The sequence below is a fragment of the Ambystoma mexicanum genome, chromosome 1p (genome assembly GCF_040938575.1).
Source record: "Ambystoma mexicanum isolate Mex_15411 chromosome 1p, UKY_AmexF1_1, whole genome shotgun sequence".
NCBI lineage: Eukaryota > Metazoa > Chordata > Amphibia > Caudata > Ambystomatidae > Ambystoma > Ambystoma mexicanum.
In genome coordinates, this window is record NC_090921.1 from 1,461,499,635 (window position 1) to 1,461,523,820 (window position 24,186).

The 24,186-nt window shown below is 46.3% G+C and overlaps 1 protein-coding gene across 1 annotated transcript in view; it reads right to left on the bottom strand.

Annotated features, from left to right (window-relative positions):
- The window catches only part of LOC138455492 (uncharacterized), a 132,024-nt gene extending 115,653 nt beyond the window's left edge, over nt 1-16,371 (bottom strand). Inside the window, exon 1 of the mRNA XM_069607110.1 lies at nt 16,066-16,371. Coding sequence (XP_069463211.1) covers nt 16,066-16,276 — 211 coding nt within the window. The 5' untranslated portion in view covers nt 16,277-16,371. The remainder of the gene's footprint in view (nt 1-16,065) is intronic.
- Nucleotides 16,372-24,186: the final 7,815 nt, after the last annotated feature.

The window sequence follows — 24,186 nt, forward strand, 5'->3', positions numbered from 1 at the left end:
GCATTATTGCTGCACTGGCCTTCCCCCAGTCTTGTAACACTGGATTTTACAGGCAGACATAGTCTCACCAGCCAGTCAGTGCACAAGCAATTCTAGTATAGCGGACTGCGGTAGAGCCATCTTTACATTTTCTCCCCTGTTGCTCCCAGTAATGAAGTTAGATGCCCCTACACAAGTAAGTTTGCCTCTCCCAATATTTGAAGGGTTCACCCCCGCCTAACTTTTAGCCCATAGGTGCACTCCTGGTTGTGCGCACTTGCATTTGTTAGGCAGAGAGGTGAGGGAAGCCTTTCCCCGAAACTGGCGGTGTTAAAGTTTTACTGTGTTTGTTCCGAAAAAAGTACTGGAACAAACCCAGTAAAACTTGTTACTTTCAAGAAAGTCTTCTATCACCCATCTGCATATTGCGCTTTAAAATATACTATTCAATAGGTAGTCCCCACAGCAGACCATGGGGGGGGGGGAGGTGGGTAGAACAGTGGGGGCAGAGCCTCCAAGTTTGCCCTGCCTATTTTCTGAAGTGGCTCCTCCCATCACGACTTAATTTCTCCTCCCACCCCGAAATGTAGGTTTTGTTGTGCCCCTGCATGGGAGGGAGGTCAGGTAGGTTGGCTCACTCTCACAAGCCACCAGCCACCCCCACCACTCCCCTCACAGTGCTGAAATAAAGGGGCAGGAGCCAACACATCTGCAATTATTCCTTTACTTGCTGCACCATGGCCCGTTGCAAACCTGCTCTGTAATGTATAATTTATAAAGTTATGCTGGCTGTAGTAAGATGTGTGCTTGCTGTTGGGCTATACCACGAGGGATGGGCTGTTACCCCATGCAAGGGTAACAGCCCATAACTCTTTTAGTTTACGGGTCTGATTTTACCTATGCATTGGATGTATGTGTTGGATATGTTTTACTCCCTTGCAGAGGAGAAAACTCATTTTTACTCTTGAAATTGCATTTACTCCCCAATTTGAAAAATCATGCGTAAAATACTCCCACCGCAAAATCTTATCTGGAGCACTGTATACTAACAGACACGTGTTGTGAGTATTTGATTTACAGCGCACAGGTTCTTAGATTAAGGTAGGATCATTGGTACTTGCATATTGGCATTATAAAATGAATATAGGCATTATGAAATGAATAGCTCTAACACAGAGACAATACGGTGGCATTTCCTGTCTTTTCTCTGACATTATGAAACAACATGGCTGAAATTGGTATGTCCAACAAGATTGTAATGTTGAATTATTTGATATGTGTATTGTACAATGTGGCTTTGGTGTAAATATAAACTCGAAGATGGAGTGACCCTCCGAAATACATTGGCTTAAGAGCCACAATTTCTGATTTAGTGAACTGTTCTGCCACTAAAGAGACGATTTCTACATGGGCTTGAAACACTTAGATTTAAAGGTCTTTTAAGAAACTTACCTTACAACAACGTGTACGATTCTTACTTTAAGACAATAAAGTGGATTAGAAAATAACCGCAGTTAATGAAAAGAATAAGAAGACTGTGATAAAGAACATTATGAACTATTAGCTCATTTCTCTGAGCAATGTGTGAGCATTGGGCATTACTGGGTGGTTACACCTAGTTTTTGTGTTTTACAATCCTAACCAATGCCATCAGTATTTAGTACCCTCTCCCCCCTCCTCATACCAAGAGTCATTGTGTGGGAGCGCTTCGCCCCCCCACACCCCTATACTCCACCTCACCCTCCAGATTCCCCAGGTGCATGGCTTGTGTATAACCGTACTCTCAAAACAAACTGTAATCTTACAGTGCATCACAAAACTTGAGATAGTAACAATACCCAACAGCTTCCAGCTGTTCGGCGTGCCCATACCCGGTGTAACCCAAGGCCACCAGAGAATAGGCTAAGGCATGCCCGCATCCGGTGCAGCACAAGGCCACCAGAGCTTGGGCGATTGTACTGGCTGTCCAGTACTGATGGTGTAAAAAAATTGGATGAAAACCTGGATAGGAGTGACTCGTGCACTGTCACACTATATGTTTACAATTTCAGCAAAATGATATTCCGATAGCGTATTGCAGGAACATATTCTTAGATAGTTGTAGACACCCAGACTGATCGACGCCAAGCATCCATAGATTATCTGCCAATTAGACCTATTGGCACAGCATCTCTAGCCAAGGTGAGGGGCCACTCTGCCACTTTAAAACCTTTTCAATATCACACAAGCTGAAAGAACCACATGATTTCTTTCTTTGTTTCCTCTTGTATATATTGTTTCGAGATGTTTTGCACACATTGATGCGAGTTTACCATTCAGAGACTAATTCCACCAGGTTAATGTCATACTTCACGCAACGCCAGCAATTTACGGTACGTTTTATTTTCCACTGGTAACATATGACCCGATATAACAGGCTATCTTCCGACATTACACTTCATCATTTCCTTAATAGGCGAATAGTGGTATTCTTTAAAACTGGTAAGCATACATCTTTTATTATTGGTGCATGACACTGTGGTGGAAGTCTACCCAGCAGACTGTCTCGCCTAGTATGTTCTGTATAAAGGGTTTCCCTCACGCTCTCACTAATCAACCGTTTTGGGCAAACTGTTGCTCCTATCTAATAGTACTTTCTCACAAGCACTTAGCTATCAGAGGCAATACTTAACACATGACAGACACTGATATTTCTCTATTCACTGTACGGGTGGAGGAAAAGTGAGGTGACATTTCCAATGTATACATTTGCAATCTATAAATAAGTATTGTTTAACAGTATGGATTGTATTTATCATTTGTTTTATCATTTTTCTGTCTGCTTTGCGCGAAAAATACCCTCAATCTACAAACTGGTGTCTGGTATGTTAAATTTTGTATTTTCCTACTAATTGATTTCATCTTAAACCTTTACTTTTGTAGTCTTTTATCATGAAATCACTTTACACATCTGGTTTTATAATCATATGATGTCAATATGGTTTGTATTATTATTTTTTGTGGCTATGGCTATACCATTTTTACACCTGTTTACTATATTTCGTGTCTGTAATTAATTGAACAGCCCGAAAAAACGTGTCGGCTGAATGAATAAACTGAAATTCTAAGAATATTTTCTTGCAATACGCTATCGGAATATCATTTCGCTGAAATTGTGAATTTATAGTGTGACAGTGTGCGAGTCACCCCTATCCAATTCTCATCCATTCTTCGACAATATTGAGGCCCTGGTTTGGGTGGGCCTTGTGGAAGGGAGAAAGCTGCATGTCCAACCTTAACATTATCTTCTATGGTGGTTTCTTAAGTGCACATGTAAACTTTTTCGAACCCGCCCACTCATTTATACATCCAGTACTCATGGGGTACCTTGTGGTATGGGGGGGAGGTGTCAATTGGTCTGCACCCTGGGCAGTGGCGTTACACCCCTGCCGTAAAGCAACTGTCTCAGGCGTTCAATTAAATCTACACATAAAAGCTGTGTGTAGTCTTGTTTGGGGATGTCGTAGGTGTACAGTGCACCTATCTCTTCCATCCAGTGGTGTGTCTCCATATTCTTTTCTTGCAGTCCATTCACATATTCAAGGCCTCTGGAGTCTCACACATGTGGGCCTTCCCATTGTGTAGGACTTTTAGTCTTGCTGGGTAATAGGCATTTATTTGTGGCCCCGCTGGCATAAACAGTCTTTCATGGGGATGAACATGTTGCGTTTCCTCTGGACTAGCAGAGTGTAGTTCGGATATATTGCCATCTTGACGTTACCCCACTATATGCCGCCTCCTTCCCTTGAGTGTTTCAGTATGACCTCCCGATCCCTAAAGTGAAGGACCAGGTCCATCACTATAATCAGCCTTGGATTGGATCCTGGAAGGGGCCTCTTCTGCAAGGATCGATGTGCCCTTTCAATCATGAATCCCTGGGACAACTTCCCAGGGCCCACCTCCTGCAGAATCAGGTTTTTTATATGCTTTGTGGCATCAGGACCTTCACTTCCCTCTGGTATTCAAATCACCCTGATGTTGTTCCAGCAGGAGCGTCCTTCTTCATTCTTCACTCGGCTATCCATTATGGCATTTTTTGATTCTATAGCCTTCATTCTTTGTATTAGTGGTAGAGGCTGTGTCCCATAACATCAATTCTGTCATGGTGACTCGCTCAGCAAGTGAGCTAACATCCTGCCTCAGGAGTTGAACATCAGTCTTGACCTAGTCGATTTTACATTCTAGCGAGGACCCCAGAGCCGCAATGGCCTCTATTATTTTGCTGTCCTCAGGCTCCAAGCGGATCAGCTACGTCTACAGGGATTCGTCAACTTCATCTCGCATTTGGTCAAAGTGTCGCCCCTTGGCTGCAAAAGAGTCCATAATGTGTGACTTGCTGACGCCCTTTTGCTTGAAGCGGCATTTTGCGACTGTCCGAGGGGAAATGATACAATGCACGGGATAGTTCAGCAAGTGCAGGCCTTCCACAGGCTCATGGTACCCCCAGACTCCATCTACCTCTCTGCCTGTGACCCGGGCTGCCTCGTTGCTACTCTGTCTCTCCTTGTTGCTAGAAATGTTGCGGGCAACCGTCTAGGTCTATCAGCAAAGGGTGCAATGGTTGTGATGGTTGTAATGCAGGGGCCAGCGAGTTCTGCGTCCAGCAAAGATGGAGGTGACACAGTGTGGTATTTACAGGAAGGGAAGGCTCTCTCAAGTGTCCTTTTCACCACGGCGTAGGCCAAGTTGCCAGAGATGAGCACTCACACCCACAATCACTTAGCATCTGGCCTCTAGGCTCCGGGGAAGCAATATCTGCGCTGGGCCAGTCTGTCTGCAGGTTCCTCCAGATTATTGGTGACTACTCCATGAACCTACAGCGCTTCCAGCTGCAGGCAATACCAACTGCCTGTGTGTTCTTCCCCTTGTTCGCTCCCGGGAGTGCTGCAGCCTCTCCCTCGGATTGCCCCCGCTCTTCTCCGTTACTTTCGGATGCGCCTCAGGATGTCCAGCTCATACCAATCATCCCCAAGCCGTCCTGCAGGGCCCACACAACCCATTCCTTAAATGCTCTCCGCCCACCCACAGCCCCGGCCTCGTCCCAGTCAGCCCTCTGCTTCGAGTACCTCAGTCTGCGCCAGTCGATAATATGGGACTCTTGTGTGCGCCAGGGGGCACCTGGTCGCTGCTCCTTCCTCCGCTGTGGCAGCTCCATGGCAAATGAATGTCTGAAGTGTAGATTCAGTTAGGAGCCGCTAGCGCTTGGTTCAGCCACCATCTTGTTCACTGTGCCACCCAGCATCTGTCCCTTCGCAGCTCGCTAAACCTCTCATTTGCGCCAACAAGAGGGACCATTGTCTGCTCAACTATCCATCAAGGACGCACTACTCGCACAAAGAAAAAAGTCAGAGATATGCCGTTTTTATGAAGTTATAGTAGGATCTCAGTACGAGCTCTCGGCTAACATCTCCCCACGGCATGGACCCTGGCCACACCCCCTCAAAGGGTGATTAGATTATAAAATTGTATTCGGTCACCACTACAGGTCTAGCAATTTAATTCTATTTCAAAACACAATCACACACCTACTCCCTTCTTTGCCAGGTGGGGACGCCAAAAACGATTTCCACAACCAATTGATTATGCTGCCTTCTTACATATAGAATTTGCCTGCAAAACATTAAGTGAACCTGCAGGACTTTCAAAAGGCAGTTATCATGCACTTGCTCCTTCTGTCCACCTCTGGTAAGACTTTGGTCCACCCGGTGCTATTTCTGCCAATCTTCTCCTCCCATTCTCTGATCCTGCCTCCTTAGCTCCCCACTCCTCCAAAACGCAGACATACACTTTTACAAAGCCAGGCCAATAGGTTACGAATCCTGGATCCATTTACCCTCACTGCAGCTGGGCCATTTCCAGTGAACTAGGGCGAACCAGATGCAACAGATCCCACTGTATCTGCTCTTTAAAACAACACCCTTCCTTACCAGAGGGGACTCGTTTCTAGAAAAGGCGATAGCCAATAGGAAAAGACTCCCCTGCCAGCTATCCACATAGAGCAAGCGTGCATCATGAGCCCACGTTCTTTGGCATCCAGATTGCATCAGCTCATTGTGTAAGGCAACATACAATTTAAGTCAAGATACATGTTACAACCCTTAGAGCAGAGCTTGAAAAAGCATTCTTTGAAACGACTGGATACATACTTAGGGCCAAGCCTTTTATAATGGTGCAATCCCACTGGAAACCGCTCGGTGAATCACGCCCTTAGTGTTCTTCCACACTATCAGTTGATTGGGCTTTTTCCAAACCCGAGACGGCAAGTCATGCCCCCTTTCATTTTAGACTGGATCAAATTACACATTTTTACATCCGCCCTCAGCTCTCTTTGATCCACTGCTACAGTCAGATGGGGCAGCAATCAGACGGTGTCTGAGGGCCAATATAATTTATCTGTTTTAATCTGTAGCAGTTTATTATCGTGCACCTGGTTACCCTCTGACTGTTACCCTCTGAGTTTCGGGCCAGGTACCTGCTCACCCTGCCACCCACTAGCAATGCCTCATGGCAATCCCTTGCCCTGGGGTCTGTAACTGTAACCCTGCAGTCTCCCCCCACCCCTTCTTTTTCCTGCACTTATCAGACACACCCTGTCTGTTGCCTTAAACCTAGCACTTGCCACTTGCTGGCTGCACTACCACTGTTTGTTGCTGTTTATTATTTATTTATTTACTATTTGGCTTTTTTATTCCTTTGCTCAACACTTTCTACTTCTCCCCCCCCTCCCTTGCACTTTCTCCTTTCCCATTCACTTGCGTGTTCTCAATGTCACTGGGCCTAGTAAGATAATTGTTTTGTTTTCCTAGTTCCCCTCCCTTGCCTCATCGCGCTCTGAAACACTTGTGTACGAGCGCGATACAGATAAAATATCAATATCCATATCATAGGGTACATGGAGTGATCAATGCTCGTTTTTGTTTTAGAATTTATTCCAGTCTTAAATTGTTTTGATTAAATTAACTCTGCATTGCTAATGAATATACATTTTGGACTTGAGAGATGCCTTTTTGTGGGTATACAAAATTAGGCTATGTCCTCACCCTGATTCCACAATGCCCTCTTTCGTTCAGCCACCACTCTTATTCTCATCCCTAATTTTTCGGGTTATGAAGTCCCCATATTTGGACCAAATCTCTCAGGTGAATTCCTCCTCTTATATTGCCTTCTTTCGGTAAACCACCTGCATTGCCGATTTTCCAATTCTCTAGATAAATCGCCGGTCTCAGTCCTTCCAGTGAGTGGACAAGTGACATACTCTTAGACAGTAGTTCAAACAATTGCTGTGCCTTTCAGTTTGACCTTGGGAAATCATGTGTGGCTCTGTAGAGGTCATCTCAATATAGACATAACTCTTGACATTGCCTCAAAAATTTATATCCACAAATAATAACTGAGCAGGTTGATAGAATAAGTACTAATGTTCTCAGACCTAAGGTTTCGGTATATTATTTGTTGCTCATTTTTATTTTTGGGTGTAAAATCGAATTGATAGCTTAGATACATTGCTCCATTCCAAATTAGAAGGCATTAATGCCTGGTAGAGGGTTTTATGAACTGTTCCATATCCATAAACAACAAATTAAGCAAGTCAGGAGATCTGACTCATTTGCGTTATCCTCCCCGTGACCCCTTCAAATGGAATTAAATGATCAAGAATGCTGGGGGCCGGGGGTGGGGCACAAAGGTTTCAACAGTTCTAGAAGAATACTCTTGAGCCAGAAGGTCAAACCAACTTCATCTCCCAAACAAACTGCTTGTTAAGGACTCCAATCAAGCATTCCCACTAAGTCAGTGCCTTGTCTGGGATTGCTCAAGGGAAGCCCTTATTTATATATTTTCATGACAAGTTATAGTCTGGATGATGAACCCTTGTATAACGCCCCTCTCTTAGAATCCCCCCTGACCCCACTGAGCCAAGAAGTAGGTTTGTTTTGCAAATTAAAAGATTTATTTGAAAAATTAAACAATAGATATAGCACACTTTTATAATAAATTAATAATTGATAGCACACTTGTGAATATAAGCAGTAATCATCAATAGGTAATCCTACAGTAGCACAGTTCTTGGTTACTTATGAATAAGAACAGAGGACTAAGGTAGCAGAGAATGCTTTATATGGTTCAAGGAAATGCAAGGTGGAAAATAAGCAACACAGGAATAACCTTGATATGATTTCAGCAAAACATAATACAATCACTTTTCCCCTTTTGGCAATTCACCCCCCTATATGCAATTTAAGGAGGTGGAAGTAACATACACAGTATTCAGGAATACAATCACAGTACAATACGAATTCAGTTCCCCCCTAGCAAGCTTAGATCACAAGGATGATTTTAAACACAGGCAAAGTACTTTAAAGGTGGTATGCAAAGAAGGGAAAAATATGCTAAAGATGATTTTAATTCCCTATAAGAGATTCAGGGTGGGAGATAGCTACTTTAAATTAGTTCAGGATCACTTTAGCAATGCTCTATGAATGATTGTCAGGTTGCAAACGAATTTCAGCAAAGGAAAGCGAGGACAAATATTTTTACACGTGGCTGAAATGAAGCAAAATGTCAAATTGCAGCAATTTAGTCGCGTGCGTCGAGCGCAATTACGGAGGAAGTATAAGGAGTAGAGAGGTTTTAGGCTCTTTGGAAAGCTTAGAATCTTAGCTTTAGGGTGAAATTTCGTTCCTAGGACAAACGGTTCCGGAGATACGGACGATTTTGGGAAGGTAGTTTTTCAGAAATTAAATTTTAAAGTTTCAAAATGACAGATGACAGTTTTGCAGCTTTGAATCAAAAGAAGGGACACGATCTATGATGCAGTTCCCAATAGGTTAAAATAGTTTGAATTAGATTATTTTAAACTAAGAGATTGGGTTTTGCACAGTTCTGGCTGAGTACTCACACTATATTTTGGACAGGAATGCGACTTCGTCATGGATCGGGTCAGGATTGGCTGCGGTTCTCTCGCCACTGGGTACTGGGTCTGCACACAATGATTTGGGTCAGCTCTCAGCGATCTGGTCTGGGTCTGGTCTCTCTGGATAATTCTGCCTTCTGGGTCTACTACCGGTTCTGGCAAAAGTTCTTGGCAAAGAATTCAAACAGCTTGCCCAGCTGTGAATAGTTTGGTTAGGTTTTGAGGCCTGCTGAAGAGAACTCAGCTTCTGGGTTAGGCCTTTGCTTTGAGTTCTGGAGTCAGAGTTCTAAGTTCTGGTCTCTGTCTTGCTGGAGCCAGTCCGGATCTCTGGATGTGAAGTCGTCTGTCAGCATGCTCCGCAAGGAAATGGAAATTGAATGTTCCTACCTGTCCTGTACAGTCTCCTTTTATGTGTTTAGAAAGTGGGTGTGTGCGTAGCATAACTGAGCCTGCCCCTCTGAGCTTATCATTGGCCCAGTTCTCTTCTCTCCCTTGATTGGGGGAACTGAGTTGTGAGTCAGAGTGATGAGATAGGTTTATGGTCAGAGGATCCTCCCCTTGTCAAATTGCACTCAAATCTATTTCTGATCCAAATACATATTTATCTACGTACCATTTTTCTAATATTATATGTCCAGTTAACATATTTTCTGTAGCACAAAACCATCCAATCCCTGTCTTTGTAAGATGTTGTGTCCACTTATGACAGAATTCTGCCCTTTTCATCCAGATAACGACCTCTAAACCTTTCCAGATTTTACACAAATATGCACCAGGGATATGGGTTTCAGATGCTAGTGTCAGATTTTTAACAGTCATACATTTGGAGTAACAATCTTTTTTACGCTACTATCCCCAAGAACATACCACAGAGTCCTAACACCTCTTAAAATGTGCACAGAAAAATCACAAGAATTATGATATTATTTATATAATTTTTACAAGTCTGCACTATGAATTATCCAACTTTTTTAAATTATGCTCTGGCCCCAAAAGGGTGTGGTTTTCCAAAGCACATGGTGGAATTTCTGGTTTGTCCACTTCCCCCAAGCTCAGCTTGCTCACAGATGCAGTGCCCCTCCCCGTTTCCTTCCAAGAGGAAGCCATTTACGACCCCCCTAATTTAACATTTGCCTGGGCCAAGGACAGTGCTTTGTTTAGTTCCTGCAGTCCCCAGGAGCCACTCCCCTAATACATCAGAGAGGTGTCATCTCCTTTTGGCAGGGGCAGCAGAATGCAGCCAGGCCTGGGAACACAGCTGCTGATCAAGTTTCAACTCCTGTCGGGGGGAGTTGCCGGGCATAATTCACTCTCTTAAGCCAGGCTTCAGCTAAATGTCACTTTGGTTCCCAGTTTTTCTTCATCCAAATCAAACTTACAATTTTTACACATGCAGCTGGAACGCTGATTCTAAGTTCAAAACTATGACATTTAACAGTTGCAAACTATGTGACATTCAAAAGTAGGTCACTAATTTATTTTAAACATTTAGATTTTAGTGGCTTTCAGTCCAATTTAACTTAGGCTGCTGACATCCACAGCTCAGCCAGTTTTGTTATAAACATTGTTTTGGGCTCTTTCTCTTTCCAGATTTTGTATGCACACAAGACTACATTCTGCCAAATGTCTGCTGGTGTTCATTGAGATTTTTGAATATCTTGCAATGTTTAAAATAGGCATTTTTAGCTTGCATTTCAGAGAAACAAAGGTGATTTCAAAGCACTTTTTTTTAGCCACCTTTACTGCTGTTTTTCCTTTGGCACACATTTCACTCATGGCACTCCTGGCCCCTCACGCTCACACTGGTGGGTGGCAGGTCAGGCGACCATTTTGTTGTGCGCAAAGACTGCGCGGTTCTCCAGGATTCTGGCGCAAATGTGGGCTTTTCTGCCCTCTTGGATTTCCTAAGCCCACAGCACCAAATGTTGCAGCATAATAGTCCAAACATGGGTCAGGACACCCAACATGCTTCATCTCTTTACCACCTCACACTACTCACTAAATCACTCCTTTAGACATGGCAGCAATCTCCCTATAACACACTACATTAATGGGGCAATGCCACTGCTAATTTCTCTGGTCGCCAATTTCTCTGGTCAGAACATATCGGCATCTAACACAGTCTCGGAATGCTGACTTCAAATCAATTGATCCTCGGCTCTCCCCTCTTTGTATAAAAACACACATCGAAGTTTTGCAGCCACAAAATAAAAATCATACTGGCACCCAGGACTTTCCAGCATGCATTCATTAACACAATAGGAGTCACATCTGCCTGTCCCTATATCCATCTACCAACCAAACCTCCTCCCCCTCTTTTCGTGCAAGGCCATGTACAAAGAGTGTCAAAATGCTAATGGTGCGCTAAGCAAGACCACTTTAGATGACATTTCTTATATCGATATGGGCTGCTCGAATACCCTGCTCTATTTTCACAATTATTTTACTGTCCCCTGCAGCAGCTCTACTTAGTAGGATTACAAAAATGGAAATATAAGCTTTGGAAAATAAAGCTCTTTAAGGGGCAAGTTATATTGGCTGCAGCAAATATTTGACAGATCGGGCATCATGTCATCAAAAATACCTTAATTTGTTCTTGAAGGTAATTTTGATAGGCCATTCTTTATATTCTCTGATGTAATTAGATTTTGTTACAAAGTCGAGCTGGATTCTCATTCCATGCAAACTCCAACCGGTAAAAGGCTTTCTCAGAGTGTATAGAGAACAAATAGGCCCCTTTACCCTTATTTTGCACCACATGTATTAAGTTAATAATTTTATTATGTTATCCGAGCCTTTGCGGCTCGCAATAAACCCCATCTGATCCCCATAGATAAGTCATTGAGTGGTGGAGCCTATCGTCCAATACTTTTGCCATGATTTTTACATCTGTATTCAATAGGGAGGCAGGGTGGTACGAATGGCATTGAGGCGGATCTTTACCTTCTTTGGGAATGACAATAATTGGGGCCGAGATTATGGACCTCAGGAGCCTTCCTGTTTCAAGCACATTGTTAAAAAGTTTAGTTATGAATGGGGGGCTAGCATTGAGTGAAATTTCTCAAAGAAGCGGACTCTGAAACCATCCTCCCCTGGTACTGTTCCCCCCTTCATACTACCAATGGTGTCAAGGATTTCCTCCTCATTAATAGCGACTTCTAATGCAGCCACTTTGTCTGGGGGAAGGCTCGGGATGGGGAGGGAGCTAAGGAACTGGTCGACCCGGGATCCCTCCTCCCTGAATTCAGAGGTGGAGAGGTTTTTGTTGAATTTACAGAATTCTTCCTTTATCTGGGTGTCCTCAAGTCTTTTTTCTCCACTAGTTGGTTGTATTACTGCCATCTTTCTAGCGTTTCTTTGCTCCCTTATCCTCCAGGCTAGGATTCTATCAACTTGTTCCCTCTTCCCCATGTATTTCTGTTTGAGGAACGCCAGCTTGCGCTCAGTTTGGTGATCTAAGAGGGCTTTCAATTCGGATCTGTATTTCTGGAGTTTTTACCGGGCTTCTGGTTTCCCTCCCTCCCCCCTGGTTGTAGCCTTTCTATTTTTCCCCTTAGGGACTACTCCTAAAATGCCCTTTCCCTCTTTTTGTTTTTGGCGGCCATTCCTGTCGAGACTCCTCTGATCGTTGCCTTGAATGCCTCCCATACTCCGAGTCCCCACCTCTCCATTGTCATTGAGTTGGAAGAATTCCCCATTTTACTTAAGTAGGGTTTGGGCAAGCTCCTTATCTTTTAACAGCAGGTCATTACAGGACCATCTAGATTTGTGTTTCCCCGGTTCCCATTCCCCTATTCCGATTTTGACACAGTCATGGTACCACGGTATACTCCGTAGTCGATTCCAGGATTCTGTTTTTCAATGAGCTTTCTACCAGAAGGTAGTCTATTCTTGAGAATGTATTGTGCACTTTCGAGAAATAAGTGAACAGGGGGTCCCGACCACAAATCTGAATGAGGGAATCCACCAACCCTAGCTCTTCATTGATCTGCTGAAATCAGAGGGCTTTCTTGTACTGCGTGGGGGGACACCACATGGGGGTCAGCCCTTTTCCTGTCTACGTTTGGGTTAAGGACCATATTCGCCTCCTATGATCAGAGTGCCTTACACAAAAGGCTGAATCTTGACCTTCATCCCGTCCCAAGATTGGTCCTGGCCATTGTTCGGAGCATACAGGGAGACTAGGGTAATCACATTGCCTTTCACTTCTCCCATAACCATCAGAAATTGCCGATCAGGGTCCTTTGACACCGCCTTCAGGCGAAAGTTTAGTTTGCTAGCCACCAGAACCACTACCCCCTTCTTTTTAGGCATATTAAAGGCTTGGAATACCTGATCGATAAACTTTGCTCTTAGGGTAGGCTCCTTCCCCCTTTGCCAGTATGTTTCCTGCAGAAACATAATGTCCAACTTCAGACAGTTAAATTCACTTATTTTAGCTTCCTTCATGTAGTAGTGGAATTTGACCAGCACTGACCGTGCTCCGCGGGCACCCCCTTCTGCTCTGTGAGCTCCATCGATGGTAGGCTTGGTGGTGTTATTGTTGTTGAAGACCTTTCCGACTACTTTGTTTATGGCTTTGATTATGTCCCCTTGAGTTTCTCCTTCTCTTTCTGGGTGACCCAAAAAACCTCAAGTTGTTCTGGCGCTCCCGGTTTTCAAAGTCGTCCATTTTCAAAGCACATTGCTCTTCCCTCCGTTTCCGGTTCCGAAATTCTCATGTCCATTTGGGTGTCCAGTATGTCGTTGGAGGATTGATTAGCCTCAAGACCTTGTATCCTGCCGTCCACGTTATCAACCTTCTCATCTAAGCCATTAAGCCTTCTGCCAATGTCCGATCTGAAGCCCTTTATTTCCACTAACAGCGCTGCCATGTCCTGCCTTATGGAGTGGGTATTCTCCATGGCTGGTGGCCTTGAGGCGGGGGTGGTTATCTGGCAGTGCCTGGCTCTTTCTTCATAGTGGACTTTTTTGAGTGCGGCTGCCCACTCATGGGTGTAGGCTCCCGCCGATAAAGGACAACTCAGAGGCTGTGTAGTGAGCTTGACTCCCTCTGCTCCTTGGATGGTAGAACCTGCTCTAGGACAGTAAGCGCCGCCCTGCTGTGGGGAGACCGTGCACGGACTGTGGGAGGCAAGGGGCTCCCAGTTCTCCAGGTGTCCACTTCAGGACTAAGGTCAGCACCTGCCGGGCACAATGTTCACAGGGCCCTCTTCCCCAGGCTGTATAGCCCCTGAAGCTTGGAGAAGGTAGCTCCGGGAGAGGGGGCACAGGATGTGGGTAGGCCACTAAGGAGGGCTGCGTGGCCCTGCAGTCCCCAAGGACGCTGGCAGTGGTGGTGTAGACCCCCCAGGGGGGCCTCTGAAGGTGCGGCTCCTCTCTCCGGGAGGTGATTTGGTCATTGGGCCCCTTAAATCCTGACTCCACAATTTGGCTCTGACTCAAGCTCCTGGTGCTCCTCTCCTGCTTTGGGCTCTCGGCCCAAAACAGATGGGGTCTCCTCCACTCACGCGCGGATCGCCCGGGCCAACACCAGAGCGTGTGGGTGTGCCCCATAGGTCCCCCCCCCCCGCCACGTGATGTTCACCCAGGCTTTCTCCTCCAGGGCCGGCTTGCCCAGCGTCACTGCAGAAAAGCTCTAGCTCGGCGGGGAATAGGATGGATGGCGCGGCCTCTCTGCGGATAGCCATCACTCCTCCTCCTCACATCAGCCCCCCACGAACCGTGGGCTCCTCTCTTCTTTGATGGAGGGTGGGGCACCACCCGCCTAAATGGCTTCACGCAGGTGGGGGACTCTGGGCTGCCAAGAGGCTGCTGCAGCGCTCTTGATCTGAGGGCCTCCTTCGCTGGTCCTTTCGTTGTGGAACTCGTCACCAGTACCGAGACTTACCTTGTCAAAGATCGCGGGTCTTAACTCTACTCAACTGGTGCTCCGGAGCTTGGGAGAAGGCTCTGGCGAGGCACTGTGGTGTGACCACTCCTGGGGGGCGCTTCTGCTTGTGTACCCCAACTACCCCAACTCAATTCCTTTTCAGATCCACCTGAGCACCTAGAGACCATGAAAAACGGCAGCGGTAGAAGTCAAAATAACATAACAAAACTATCTTCTATTGAGAAGAGCCAACTGAATTAGAAGTGCAGATTTTACTCCCCCACCGCCACACTTTTAAGTCTTGAGCCCTGCTGGTTTTGACAACACGTGAAGACCTGTGAAACTGCTTACTCTCAATGCTGTTTCCAGTAAATAAAGTATCCTTCGAGGCAAATAGAGAAGTGGAGACCCTTTGCCCAGTCCGAACAAGGCTCAATCCCTGTCCTGACATCCTGGGAACCTGCAGTGACAGTAGAGGATAGTCTGTGGTATGCAGCTTAAAATGAATGATTTGCGATTGATTTCTTTTGACAGTCAAAATAATTCATAAACTGGACATCATAGGTTGTCTGTCTTCTGGCTTACTCCTAGCAACTTATTTTTTTTAATGAAACTTTACATGAAGAAATCGTATATTACAAATGCATTCAGTGACGACACCGAATATGCAAATGATGGGGAGGAGGGTACATATATTTTGCCGCTCATCTGCTGTCTTGTAACATTTTTCATGTGTATGGCGTTTGTATGGCTGTAGTCATCTGTGGGTGGGCGGGGTATCCAAGTGACCGTGGCTCCGAAAATGGCCAATCATGCTGCCATGGGGATGCAAGATACCATACTACACTGACCCTAATCGCAACTTTAAAACAGGGTTATCATATATCTCCAGGACATAGAGACAGCCTCATCCCAATGTTTTGTTTGACAAACACCTGCAATCTGCCATTTTATTAAAGTGAACCAAAACTACGACTCGCAGGATGCAGTTTCCTTGACACACGCAAGATGAACACTTGTATAACGTTGTCACCAACTAACATGCTAACCCTGTCCTAAACTGCAGTAAGTCCTCATGTCCTCTTGACATCTGATCCCGGAAGTGGTTGGTGCACTGCTAAAACAAAACCTCATACTTAAAAAAACATGATGCAGAAGTTCAGCAACTCCTCCTAGTTTACTCTCTTTCTAATGTCTCCGCCCTCATTACTCCCCTACCTCCACTCTCGGTGCTGTTTACCCCTGCCTGTCTCCGGTGACTTACCGTAGCTGCTCGAGCTGCGGCTCCGACCTCTCCGCTCGCACCTGCCGAACGGGAAATGCTCAAAAGCCCTCCGGAGGAAACACTGCCGCGCCCGTGCGGGGGTCTTGTCTGCAGACATCGGGCTACCGCTGAGGCGCCACACCCTGGAGATTTGCACTGTTGCTGGGCGGAGGGAAGAAGGCAGGGTTTGTGACAGACGTTGGGAAAACATGACCCCGTCCTGGCACACCTGTAGCCGCGCCCCCTAACATGAATAGCCTCTGCGTTTGCAAAACACACAACGCCATTATATCAGCAGCTGCAAAGTGGCCAGATACAACGTCAGAAACCATGTGACGGGCCTTCTTTTTCAACTAAGAACTATTTCGCTGTGGAACTCGCTGCGCATTAATGTTCCTTTCATAAGGGGATTCCTTGCAATATCTCAAGCTAGAACGATAGGTCAGGCCAACTCCTCCACCTCCGTGTATTATGGGTGTGTGGGTAATTGTAAGAGTACGAGACGTGAAAGAACTAGGTTTGGCAAAGCGCTAGTGTGTAAGCCTGGGATAGCTATTTGCTAGAGCTGCCATAATGGTTCTGCCTGGTCTCTTAAAATGGCAAAAGCTCGAAAATGATGTGAGCATCTGGGTGGCATTGTCTGGCAAATGCCACACAAACCAAAACGGTTGGCTTTTCATTTCCTTTGTAAGAGCGCATCAGTGCAAGGAAATGATGCTAGGATGAACACACTACTTATTAAAGGGCAGACGGCACTCTTAGGGAAAGACATTTTTATGACACTTTTAGCAAAATTACAGCTGCAATGAAGCCTTTAATTTTTAGAAGACTGCTCTATAGGCATACTCTATACAGCACAACCTGTGATATTACTGATTGTTAGAACTAGCTCAAAGAGATACCCGTAGTATGTGTCTTGGGCAGGTGGATGGGAATGGCTATTGGATTCGCATGGGCAGTCAGTGGGTGGGTAAATAGCCCACAATGTATTTATTAATAACAATGCAATGCCTTAAATCAAACCTCTTACACTACTTGCAAATACAGAATTGTATAATTTTGTGTGCAACGAAAATTTCATGCCCTTAAAGATATTAAAATCATTAAAAGAGATCTGTATTACATGGAGATGTGTCACTAAAACATGTATACGATAATTGGTGCATTTTATCATGCAACAATTTACTTTTTCAGCCAGAGACAATATTTAATAACAGCAAAGCATAATCTAACTGAAATCTCGATCTCATCAGTTGATATACAAATTCAGAATTTCAAAACAGCAGATTATGTACAAATCTATTGAACTGAAAATGACGTTGATTCAAAACACAAATACATTCGATATGTCTGTCCTAAAGTTTACCGAACTTTTAGCTGCATGTCCTATTTTGTATTGCCACTGCCAGCATTGGGCCCCAAACTTCTAAAGTTCTTAAATGATTCAAGCTGAACAACACAGATCCATCTGTAGAGGCACGTAAACTGTGAAATAATTTGCATACATTATTTCGCCAGGTCTTTCGTTGCAGCCTGCAGCAAAGTTCTTTCCCAGTCCTTAAGTTGGGATTTTCTTTTTACTTTCTGCATCAAAAGATGTATTTGCCACCAATCAATCTTGAAACCAATAAATGTGTCATGCATCACGTCCCCACACCTGCTAAAGTCCCTACAGCATGTCCACCAACCCCCACTCCTGGTCCATATGCAGGACAGGGGCAGCGTGGGGTCCGCTGTCCCCGTGGGTGGTATGGTGCCAATCAATACAGGAGGAATTATCATTGGGGCCGATTGCATCCATACCTGTATTGGTAGCTTCCTTGGTGCATTGGGTCAGGCGTCCTGATACCCGGCAGTCACGTTCGCTTCCGGACCACGTGATAAGAAGGTCCCGCTCACGTGACCACTCCATGGGTCACGTGACATGGAAACAGCGCTCACGTGACAAGGCTCCTGTGGCAACGGGCTAAAAGCCGATTTGTCACGCTTACACAGTGCTTCACAGCTGTTCCTTACCGGCACTGTTTGGCGCGTTCCTCTCAACCTTGATTCCTGGCATATCTTGATCACGGACTACGACCCACAGAATTCCTTCTGGTCTTCCCCTTCTGTTTTGGCGCCTCTCAAACGGATCTCAGGCTGTTTTGACCCACGGACTGTTATACCGGACTCCTTTTGCTTCATCCCTTGGATTTGTTGTTGGTTTTCCTCTGACGAATTTACCTGGATTACGAGTCAGCCCGGAACATTCTTCTTGCTGCAACGCTTCTTGTTTCTACCCCGGACCGGGCAATCATCTACAGGTGTTCCCAGTGACTGGTACTTCAAGCACACAGCGTTGACCCTCTACTGTTACACTTCTGAGGTCACCACTACCATTCACTGAGGGTGCTGCTCCCCACGCCTCCCACATACTTGTTTCCAAGGTCCCAGTTTGGTTAGAATTGTCACTCTTACCATACTTAGGTAAGCCAATTCTCTGACACTATCAGTTACTTATCACAGACCGTTACCATTGTTGTTTGTGCTAATAATTGTTTGCTTTACAGCAGCCTTGGGGTTTCCAGTGTTCACTGGTTCCGGCGTTCCAGTACCTATCACCTGTGGCCTCAAAGATTGCACAGAGAGTTATATTACCTCTCCCTGTGTGGTACTTGGGGATGGAGGCCTCTATAAACTAGACGACAATCAAGTCTTGACAGACTGTGAAGCCAACCCTGGCGTCTAGATTATGGACGGCTCGGCTGATGACCCTGTGGCCGCTCTAGTCCAAGCAATTACAGTAGCATCCCAACCCCCCGCACCTAGTGTTGCACCTCACGTCGCAGTGGTGGTCCCCACTCCATTCCGTTTGGCAGCTCCAGAGAGGTTTCATGGCGACCCTAGGAAATTCCGCACTTTTCTCAATCAGTGCAAGCTACACTTCCTTTGCAGACCATTAGCCTTCCCTGATTCTACCACTAAGGCTGCATTCACTTTGTCCCATTTAACAGGTATTGCTGCTACTTGGGCTAACTCCCTGTTGGAAAACGACAGCCCAACTCTGTACGGTTTTGATTTGTTGGTAGCAGAGATGACCCGGGTTTTCGATACCAGACACTAGGCCCAATCACGTGATCTAGAACTATTGGATTTAAGTCAAGGAAAGAACACACTTCTAGAGTACATCACTCAATTCAATCAGCTATCGGTTGAGACCTCATGGCCCGAGAGTAAGAAAGCTGTGGTATTTTATAGAGGTTTAAGTAACCCTATGAAAGACGCGCTTTCGGTCGTTCCATCATTGCCAACACAATACCCTGACTTGGTGGATCTGGCCCTTCAGGTAGATGCCTGGAGAACTGAACGAAAGGCCAAAGCAGGGTTTTCTAGCACGCAATCTATCACAAACCCTTCTGAATCTTCCGGAGAACCTATGCAGGTTGGAGGAATCTGCAGTCCTATCTCTTCCACAGAAAGGGAACGTAGGAGGGCAGACAATGCCTGTTTCTACTGTGGCCTAAGCGGGCATTTGGTCAAAGAATGCCCTCGCCGCCCAAAGATGAATAATCAGGTTTTTCAGAAAAGCTCGATCCTAGATCCGGGGGCTAGATTGAGCACTCCACTTTCCCCCTCAGATTCAGTACCCGCTTTCAGCTGTATAAGACCTATTGTAGTGCAGGCCATTTTGAAACCAGTCCCAGAAGTCACGCATTCAGTCACTATTGTCATTGATTCCGGGGCCACGGGAAACTACATCGACATTACACTGGCTATGTCATTGAACCTTCCGTTAGTGAATAAACCACATCTGGAACCGGTCCAGGCTGTTGACGTTACTGCCCTAGCGTCAGGCCCTATTAGGCAACAGACTGCTCCACTCACCTTGATTATTCAAGCAACCCATAAAGAGACCATATCGTTTGACCTGATTTCCATGTCACAGTTTGGACTCATCTTGGGTATCCCATGGTTAAAGGAGCACAATCCACTTATCGATTGGAAATCAGGACAAGTGCACTTTGAATCCGAGGTTTGTCAGTATTACTGTCTCACAGTACCTGAAGGACATGTAACACCCTCACAAGTTTTAGGAGCAGTCGCACAGCTCACTTTGGACGATGCTGAGAATTCTGCATCAAAACCCCATGTGGTAGGGGCGGTCGCTACAGGCATTCCCGTGGTTTATCATGACTTCCAAGAATTATTTAATCAAGGGACAGCTGAAATCCTCCCTCCGCATAGTTCATACGACTGTCCTATAGATCTTATTCCTGATACCACCATACCTAGTGGCCGTATATACTCGCTTTCTCACTCCGAGGATCAGGCTTTGAAAGCATAAATACAGAAATCATTACGATTGGGCCACATCCGTCCTTCCACATCACCCGCAGCCAGTCCGATATTCTTTGTTCCAAAGAAGGAAGGAGACCTTCGCGCGTGCGTGGACTATCGTCGCTTAAATGCAATCACTGTCAAGAATCGCTACCCAATACCCCTCATCACCCATTTACTTGACCAACTGACACATGCTTCTGTATATTCAAAACTCGATCTTAGAGGAGCATACAACTAAGTCCGGATCCGTAAAGGGGATGAATGGAAGACCACATTTTGTACCCGTCATGGTTTATTCGAATACAATGTCATGCCATTTGGGCTTTGCAACGCACCAGCCACGTTCCAACGTTTTATGAATGAGGTGTTCAGCGATATATTGGATGTTTACGTTATAGTTTACTTGGATGACATCCTCATATTTTCCCATACCATAGACGAGCATGTATCGCATGTAAGTGAAGTGCTTTCCCAATTGCGTAAACACTCTCTTTTTGCCAAACCGGAGAAGTGTCAATTCCACGTCGACAAAGTCAAATTCCTGGGGTTCCACATCACACCAGGGGGCTTGGCTATGAATCACTCAAAAGTCTGAGATGTGCTAGACTGGCCAGTACCTGTAAACCTCAAAACCCTACAATCTTTCCTAGGAATCGCAAATTTCTACAGACGCTTCATCTATGGTTTTTCCTCTATTGTTGCCCCCCTCACAGCTTTGACTAATCCTCATGTCCCGTTTCTCTGGTTGGCTGAGCATCAAAGAGCCTTCGAGTCTCTGAAGACCGCCTTTACCACAGCCCCAGTCCTCCAGCATCCTGACCCGGAACTACCTTTTGTGGTAGAGGCAGATGCCTCCTCTTTTGCTTTGTGGGCTGTTCTGTCACAAGCGTGCCCTTCCTCTGGTCGTCTGCATCCCGTGGCATTTCACTTCTGTGAATTCACCCCCACAGAATCACATTATACAGTCACAGAAAAAGAACTTATGGCAGTAAAAGATGCTTTCCAAGTATGGCGGCACCACCTTCTAGGGGCTAAACATCAGATAGTGTTCACGGATCACCGCAACCTGCAAGATCTGGCCTCCCTCAAATGTATCAATAGTCGACAGGTTCGATGGCACCCGTTTTTTGCAGCCTACGATTTTCAGATCAAACACCGACCTGGTTTAGCACATGGGAAGGCGGATGCGTTGTCCCGTTCCCCTGGGGGTGTTTCTCTACCAATTTTTCCCAAGACCCTACTGGAACGGAAGAACGTAATTTGTCTTTGCACCCCGCCCCTGTCCATGTTGGCCTCCACCCGTACATGGGTGTCCCAACACCCAGAACATTTGTCTGAATGGGACACCGTCTACCACGACGGCCTACCCTTTGTGCAGAATAGGCTAGTGTTACCCACTTCTGACACACGTAATCTTGCATTAGAATGGTCCCACGATGCCGCCATCAATGGACATCCTGGTCAGAGACGAACTCTGGCTCTACTAAAGCGCTGGTGCTGGTGGCCCTCGATGAGGCGGGACGTTGACCACTATGTGAACACTTGCTCAGTTTGTGCCCAGTGTAAGAACCGTAGGGGACATCCTTTAGGCCTACTCCAACCATTACCAGTACCCCCAAGACCATGGCACACTATTACAATGGATTTTGTCACTAACCTGCCCCGGGTCAGGGGTTTGACACAGTGTGGGTGGTGGTGGACACTTTCACAAAAATGGCCCGCTGTATTCCATGCTCAGGTATCCCTTCCGCCCCTGTTTGTTTGTTGGGATATTTTTCAAGTCCATTTTTTGTTTGTTTGGGTTACCCTCCATACTAATTCCTGACAGGGGTTCCCAATTCACGTCCCAATTCTGGCGAGCTTAACTAAATTGCTTGGAGTGGACACATGCTACTCCTCGACTTACCATCCCAAGACAGACGGGCAGACCGAGCGGGTGAACCAGGAGCAATCCCTGCGTTGCCTGACGTTACAACATCAACAGTCTTGGTTCCGCATGTAGCACCTTGCCGAGTTTGCCTACAATAACGCCTTGCACGCCTCCATGGGTTTTTCACCATTTTATTCGCTTTATGGTCAGCACCCACGCACCCTGCCTTTCCCTGATCTTTCCCTGTCTCCTACTCCTGCTGCTGCCGCCTGTGTCAGGGATCTGTCAACTGTCCATGCCCAGACCCGTGTTCATCTCCGCGAAGCCCAGGTGTCCCTGAAATCCACGGCAGACAGAAGGCGGACGGCTGCCCCTGACTATTCTGTTGGGGACAGGGTATGGATATCGACTCGCCAACTCCGCCTGCCGGGTTGTCGCAAACTTATGCTCCGATTTGTTGGTCCCTACAAGGTATGTAGGGTGATTAACCCTGTGGCTTACCACCTCTCGATCCTTGTTGCCTGGCATATCCATCCGGTTTTTCACACCTCTCTGCTCAAGCCTTGCCCTGGTCCTACCCGCCTCGTTTCTCCCCCTTCTCCTGTCTCCCTGGATGCCCCCGATGAATACGAGGTCAGTGCTATCGTGGGTTCCCGTTTCTTTAGGGGTCGGTTGCAGTACCTGAGGGATTGGTTGGGGTACGGTCCTGGGTACCTGCTGGGGATGTCAATTCCCCTCGTCTCATTTCCCGCTTCCACCGTGAGCATCCATCTTGCCCACGGGGTCGTGGGCCTTTGGGGGGTGGCTATGTCATGCATCTCGTCCCCACATCTGCTAGAGTCCCTACAGCATGTTCACCCACCTCCACTTCTGGTCCATATGCAGGACAGGGGCAGCGTGGGGTCCGCTGTCCCCGTGGGTGGTATGGTGCCAATCAATACAGGAGGAATTATCATTGGGTCGATTGCATCCATACCTGTATTGGCAGCTTCCTTGGCGCATTGGGTCAGGCAGAGTCAGGCGTCCTGATACCCGGCAGTCATGTTCGCTTTCGGACCACGTGACAAGAAGGTCCCACTCACGTGACCACTCCATAGGTCACGTGACATGGAAACAGCGCTCACATGACAGGGCTACCGCGGCAACGGGATAAAAGTCGATTTGTCACACTTACACAGTGCTTCACAGCTGTTCCTTACCGGCACTGTTTGGCGCGTTCCTCTCAACCTTGATTCCTGGCATATCTTGATCACGGACTACGACCCACGGACTTCCTTCTGGTCTTCCCCATCTGTTTTGGCGCCTCTCGAACGGATCTCTGGCTGTTTTGACCCACGGACTGTTATACCGGACTCCTTTTGCTTCATCCCGTGGATTTGTTGTTGGTTTTCCTCTCACGAACTTACCTGGATTACGAGTCAGCCCGGAAAATTCTTCTTGCTGCAACGCTTCTTGTTTCTGCCCCGTCCCGCACCGGGCAATCATCTACAGGTGTGCCCAGTGACTGGTACTTCAAGCACAGAGCGGTGACTCTCTACTGTTACACTTCTGAGGTCACCACTACCATTCACTGAGGGTGCTGCTCCCCACGCCTCCCACGTACTTGTTTCCAAGGTCCCAGTTTGGTTAGAGTTGTCACTCCTACCATACTTAGGTAAGCCAATTCTCTGACACTATCAGTTACTTATCACAGACCGTTACCATTGTTGTTTGTGCTAATAATTGTTTGCTTTACAGCGACCTTGGGGTTTCCAGTGTTCCGTGGTTCCGGCGTTACAGTACCTATCACCTGTGACCTCAAAGATTGCACAGAGAGTTATATTACCTCTCCCTGTGTGGTACTTGGGGACGGAGGCCTCCATAAACTACACGACAATCAAGTCTTGACAAAATGTTGCAAACAGTTATTTATTTCTGCAAAAGTGTTCACC